At 49.0% G+C, this 6,129-nt stretch overlaps 1 protein-coding gene across 1 annotated transcript; it reads left to right on the top strand.

Moving 5' to 3' along the window:
• The first annotated feature begins 13 nt into the window (after window positions 1-13).
• On the top strand, window positions 14-5,621 carry C6H1orf56 (chromosome 6 C1orf56 homolog). Its single transcript, XM_006982531.4, has 2 exons — window positions 14-1,247; window positions 5,492-5,621. Exons 1-2 carry the CDS (start codon window positions 195-197, stop codon window positions 5,510-5,512), a joined length of 1,074 nt encoding a protein of 357 aa, XP_006982593.1. The 5' UTR covers window positions 14-194; the 3' UTR covers window positions 5,513-5,621.
• The last annotated feature ends 508 nt before the right edge of the window (window positions 5,622-6,129 follow it).

Genomic DNA, 6,129 nt, shown 5'->3' with positions numbered 1-6,129 from the left:
TTAGCTCAGCCCCTGGGGCCGCTGGCCCTGCTCGGGAAGAGCGCTTAGGGGGAAGGGCGTGGTGGCACGCGCCTTGGAGCACCCTCCTGGTCGGTTCAAACGACCTCTAGACCTGGCAGGTTCGTGGAGAGCGGAAGGGAGGGAGAGAAGGTAGGAGCCTGGGCCTACCTCTCGACCCCAAGCCTCCCAGCCCCATGGTCCCCGCCGCCTGCATGCTGCTCTGGGCCCTGCTGCTTAGTCTGGGGCCCCGGGCGGCGGGGGCCCAAGACCAGACGTCAAACCCGACCGCCACCCCAAACTCCCCGACGACTGGGTTGCAGAGCATCAGCTTCCGCTTTGGGGGCCCCGCCCGCAGCCGCCGGAGCACAAGCATCACCTCCCAGAACAGTGTACCCCAGAAGATGAAGGTAACTCTGGAGGATGATAACGATGCCCTGGCGGTTGCTGACCGCCTGGCCGCGCCGGCAGCCGCTGAGCTCCTGTCCACGGTGACAGGCACTAGCCGGTCGTCAATGGTCGACCCCATTGAGTATGAGGAGGATGGCTCCTTGGAAGAGGGAGTCGTGATTGATGCCAGAAAAACCACCTTCCCTTTGACTCTCATTTCGACCCACAATACTGGGGGAAGTTCTACCACCACGGGGAGAGTTTTAGCCAATAGCCAGGATCCAGAGATTAGGATGACCACCGAACTGACACCCCTCACTTCAAAGCCTACCGTGGACATGACTACTATGGACGTGACTTCCGAGATCACCGGGCGCCAGTGGTCCACACCTGGCTCCACCCCCGCCTCGTGGCCACCACCCTCACCCACAGCCATGCCATCTCCGGAGGATCTGCGGGTGATGCTGCTGCCTTGGGGCCCATGGCACTGTCACTGTAAGTCGGGGACCATGAGCAGGAGCCGCGCCGGAAAGCTGCATGGCCTTTCTGGGCGTCTTCGAGTGGGGGCACTGAGCGAACTCCGCACAGAGCACCGGCCTTGCACCTACCAGCAATGTCCTTGCAACAAGCTCCGGGAGGAGTGCCCTCTGGACTCGAGTCTCTGTCCCGACAGCGGCTGCATCTCTCATACCACCTTGCTCAGCACCTCTCCACCGGTCCCTGTCCACCTGAGACGCAGACCCATCCTCCCACTCACGAGCCCGAGCCCGAGCCCAGCTCTTGCCTTTTGGAAACGTGTCAAGATCGGCCTAGAGGATATCTGGAATAGCCTTTCTTCAGTGTTCACAGAGATGCAGCCAGTAAGTTGTTTGGCTGATGAGCCAGGACCTTCCTTGATGAATCAGAAAAGTCCCGATGTCCCAAAGCCTGTTGCTAACACGGCCCGTGTACTTAGAGCAGCTGTTGCTGACTTACCGGTTCAGTTACTGAGTCATAACCTGCGCTGGTTGTTCTTGGCCCATTTTGTGTTTTGTTGGGTGTGTTTGGGGTTCGTATGCACTGGGGCCTGAGTCCCTCCCTCACACCTGGTAGGTGGTAGGTAGTCTTCTACCACTGAATCGCACTGCCATCTCCACCTTGCTTTTCCCCCAACCCCTGCCTCTTTTTTTTTTTTTTTTTTTTTTTTTTTTTTGAGACCAGCTCCCCACTATCTTGTCTAGGCTGGCCTGTGACTCCTGGGCTGAGGTGATTCTCTCAACACCTTAAACTTCACTATAGTGGGAGGCTCAGCTAACTCACAGAGATCCACCTGCCTCTGCCTTCCAAGTGCAGGGATTAAAGGCGAGCGACACCATGCCCAGAAAGACAGTTTCTTGGTTTGTTTTTGTTTGTTTGAGACAGGGTCTCTCTATGTAACCCTGGCTGTCCTAGAACTCACTATGTAGACCAGGCTGGCCTTGAACTCAAACAAATCCTTCTGCTCTGCTGGAATTAAAGTTGTGTGCCATTGTGACTTTTTTTTTTTTTTTTTTTTTTTGGTTTTTCGAGACAGGGTTTCTCTGTGTAGCTTTGCACCTTTCCTGGAACTCGATTTGGAGACCAGGCTGGCCTCGAACTCACAGAGATCTGCCTGCCTCTGCCTCCCGAGTGCTGGGATTAAAGGCGTGCGGACATGACTTTTTTTTTTTTTTTTTTTTTTGGTTTTTCGAGACAGGGTTTCTCTGTGTAGCTTTGCGCCTTTCCTGGAGCTCACTTGGTAGCCCAGGCTGGCCTCGAACTCAGAGAGATCCGCCTGGCTCTGCCTCCCGAGTGCTGGGATTAAAGGCGTGCGCCACCAACGCCCGGCCCCGACTTTTTTTTTTTAACATTTGTGTGCATGTCTGTTATGTGTGAGTGGAGGTCACTTGTGGAGGTCACAGGACAACTTGTGGTAGCTAGTTTTCTCATGCCACCATGTGATTTTCAGGATCAAACTCAGGTTGTTAGGCTTGGAGTGATCTCACCAGCCCAAGACTGTCTCTTATAGCCCAGGATGGCCTTGAACTCTCAGTGTAGCCAAGGATGAACTCACTCCTATAGTGCTGGGATAACAGATGTGTAGCATTGTGTCTTGTCACTTCTTGAACAAATACTGGTCATTTAGCTGTGTCTCACTGGTCAGCAGCCAAATATAGACTTCTTTTAAAGGTGACACACACCTTTAATCCTAGCACTTGGGAGGCAGAGACAGATGGATCTCTGTGAGACCAGCCTGGTCTATAGGGTAAGTTCCAGGACAGCCAAGACTACACAGAGAAACTCTTGTCTCAAAACACCCCCTGTTGCCCCCCAAAAAAACACTGCCTTTTACCTTTTTTCTTTTTTTAAGATTTATTTATTTATTATGTATACAGCATTCTGCCTGCACATATGTCTGCAGGCCAGAAGAGGGCGCCAGATCTCATTACAGATGGTTGTGAGCCACCATGTGGTTGCTGGGAATTGAACTCAGGACCTCTGGAAGAACAAGCAGTGCTCTTAACCTCTGAGCCATCTCTCCAGCCCCCCTTTTTTCTTTTTAAGAGTCTTAGCAGGTAGTTTGGCTTACCTCCAATTGACCACAATTTTCCCAGCATACTTGGCTGTAAAGACTCAATTCATAGACAATGGACATGGGACATATCAACCAATTAATGATTAACATGAGGCTTTTTGTTTTGTTTTTGTTTGTTTTTTTCCTTCAAGATAGGGTTTCTCTGTGTAGCCCTGGCTGTCCTGGAACTCACTCTGTAGCCCAGGCTGGCCTTTGAACTCAGAGATCTGCCTGCCTCTGCCTCCCAAGTGCTGGGATTAAAAGCGTGCACCACCACCGCCTAAGTTTTAAAAAATCATTGTGCAAGGGTGTTTTTCCTGGATCTATGTCTGTGTACCATACATTCCTGGTTCCCGTGGAAACCAGAAAAGGGATGAGTCCCTGGAACTGTTGTTACAGATGGTTGAGCTGAACTCATGTCCTCCGGAAGAGCAGTCCTCCTAACCACTGAGCCATCTCTCCCTCCAACTCTGATTAACAGTTTTAATTTACTGCATTGTAATAGTAACAGCTAGTATCTGAGGTCTCGCTCTGGATATGGCACTTGGATCTGTCCTCAGCTTATAGGGTTGTATCCTGTTTACAGGTGAAGAAACAGGTTTACAAGCTAGTAGGGCTGGGTAGTTCAGTGGTCTTGCCTAGTACATGCAAAGGCAATAGGTTCAGTCCCATCACTGAAGAAAGAAAATAGCGACAGAGGCACAACACTGGAGCTTTTCTACCAGTACCCATGTTCCCAAAGGACTGTCCTTTTGAGACTCTACCCAGCAACTTAAAATGTCACAAAGAAGCTGGGTGTGATGGTGCCACCTTTAATCCCAGCACTCGGGAGGCAGAAGCAGCCAGCTCTCTGTGAGTTTGAGGACAGCCAGAGCTACATAGTGAGACCCTGACTTAAACCAACAGTAAACAAGTTACTGAAGGTTGAGACTGACTCTGGTCAGTTGCTAGGCATGACTGGCAGGGCAAAGGCCGTCAGCTCAGGGCCCACTTGGTGATTTGCTGGTTTCTATTTTTGTTTTCCTCCTAGTGAGTCCAATTCTATTTTTAATAGAAACATAAAGCACTTGGGGGCGGGAGGTTTATGCAGCTCCGTTAGTAGGGTGCTTACCTAGTGTTCCGAGGTCCTTGTGCATGGGGTGCACACTTATAATCGGGTTGGTAAACAGAGGGAAGAGAGAAGTCCCCGGTCAGTGGACTGGAAATACAGCTCGGTGCTTAAGAGCGTTTACTGCTCTTCCAAAGGACACCAGTTCAATTTCCAACACACTTATCAGGCACTCACAACCACCTTATAACTCCTGCTTGAGGGGAATTCAACACCCTGGGCTCTGTGGGCACCTGTACTCTCAGGTACATGCACACACACACCATAAAAAGTTCAAAATAAACAAACACCCTCCCCCCCCCAAAAAAAACAAAACAAAATAAAAATGTTCCCATCCCACCAGGGAGGTGACTTGGTAAGTGCTTACTGCACATGACTAATGACGAGTTCCATCCCCAGAACCCATATGAAAACCCAGATGTGGAGGCACACATCTGCAATCCCAGCACTCATATGGTGATGGGAGGTAGGAGACATAATTGGCCTGAAACAGAAATGGGATACTGTCTGAAAAAACAAGAAGGAAGGAGAAACACTCTCAAAAAGCTGACCCCTGAATCCACAAGTGCCACTGTATGAACATGCCCTCATTCCCACAAAAAAAACTTTTCTTTTCTTAAGACAGGGTCTATATAGCCTTGGCCGGGCTGGAACTTACAATATAGAGTAGGCTGGCCTCAAGCCCCAAATGCTAAGATTAAAGGTGTATGTTACCATACCTGACCAACTCAAAACAAATTTGTTTTAATCTGTTTTCACTTTTCTTATTTTATTTTTTAATTTTATGTGCATTGGTGTTTTGCCTGCATGTATATCAGTATAAATGTGTCGGATCCCCTGGAACTGGAGTTACAGATAGTTGTGACTGCCATGTGGGTGCTGGAAATTGAACCCCGGTCCTCTATTCTTAACCACTGAGTCATCTCTCCAGCCCCAACAAATCTTTTTTTTTTTTTTTTTTTTTAAATCAAGGCCAGGCTGGGCTATACAAGACCTTGTTTTTGTTTTTTTGTTTGTTTTGTTTTGTTTTTTAAAAACTAAACAAAATAAGTGAAGAAACAGAGAGAGAAAGCAGAGCTGTGGAGATGGTCCAGTGGATAAAATGCTTGCTGAGCAACCAGAGGAAAGTTCAGATCCCCAGGCACCTCCATAAGTCACGTGTGTGTCCTCGGGTTCAGTGAGACCTTGCTTCAGTGAGCAGTGGTCAAGGAGACACCTTGACTCCTGACACACACACAGGAACACAGGAACATGTGCACTCTCTTGAATACACACACACACACACACACACACACACACACACACACACACACACACCAAACCAAACCAGCAAAGTTGAGGAAATGGTTTGTAGAGGGTAAAGCAGGGAAAAGAATGTAGATGTGATTATAATCTCTCCTTTTCTATTTTCTTACCTTCCCCAGATAGAAAGAAATCAGAGGTAATGGCCACGTCACCTTCAAGAGGAGATATCTGCATTGTAACCTCCCGTTTCAACCCCAGCACCCACTACATTATTTTTAATACAGAAAAAAAAAAACCATAAAAACCACATTATTTTGGTCTCATTTTTCTTTTTGGTGGTGACTGGGTCAAACCCAGGGTTCTGCACATGCTAGGCAAACACTTCCACTGGTCTTGTGTCTTTTTTGGTTTTTCCAGACAGAAGACAGGTTTTCTCTGTGTAGCCCTGGCTGTCCTGGAACTTTCTCTGTAGACCTGGCTGGCCTCAAACTTGGAGATCCGCCTGCCTCTGCCTCCCAAGTGCTGGGATTAAAGGTGTGGGTCACCACTAGCTGGCTGGTCTTATGTCCTTACAGAAATACTTCCTCAGGGACCTTAGAGCCAGCAGCCTCCAGCTTGTTCCTCTATTCCGTCTGCCGCTCATCTTCCTCACCCCAGCACTGTTTAAAACAAATCCATTTTTTGAGGCAGGGTCTGACGTCATAGTCCCAGCCAGCCTGGAACTTGCTGTGCAGATCAGAATGGCCTCAAACTCAGAGATCTGCCAACCTCTTGAATGCTGGTTAAAGGTGTATGCCATCACACCTGACCAAAGGTA

Source organism: Peromyscus maniculatus, chromosome 6, assembly GCF_049852395.1.
Source record: "Peromyscus maniculatus bairdii isolate BWxNUB_F1_BW_parent chromosome 6, HU_Pman_BW_mat_3.1, whole genome shotgun sequence".
Taxonomy (NCBI): Eukaryota; Metazoa; Chordata; class Mammalia; order Rodentia; family Cricetidae; genus Peromyscus; species Peromyscus maniculatus.
Note: the sequence above shows the minus strand (reverse complement) of the source record. Positions and strands in the feature narration are given on the sequence as shown.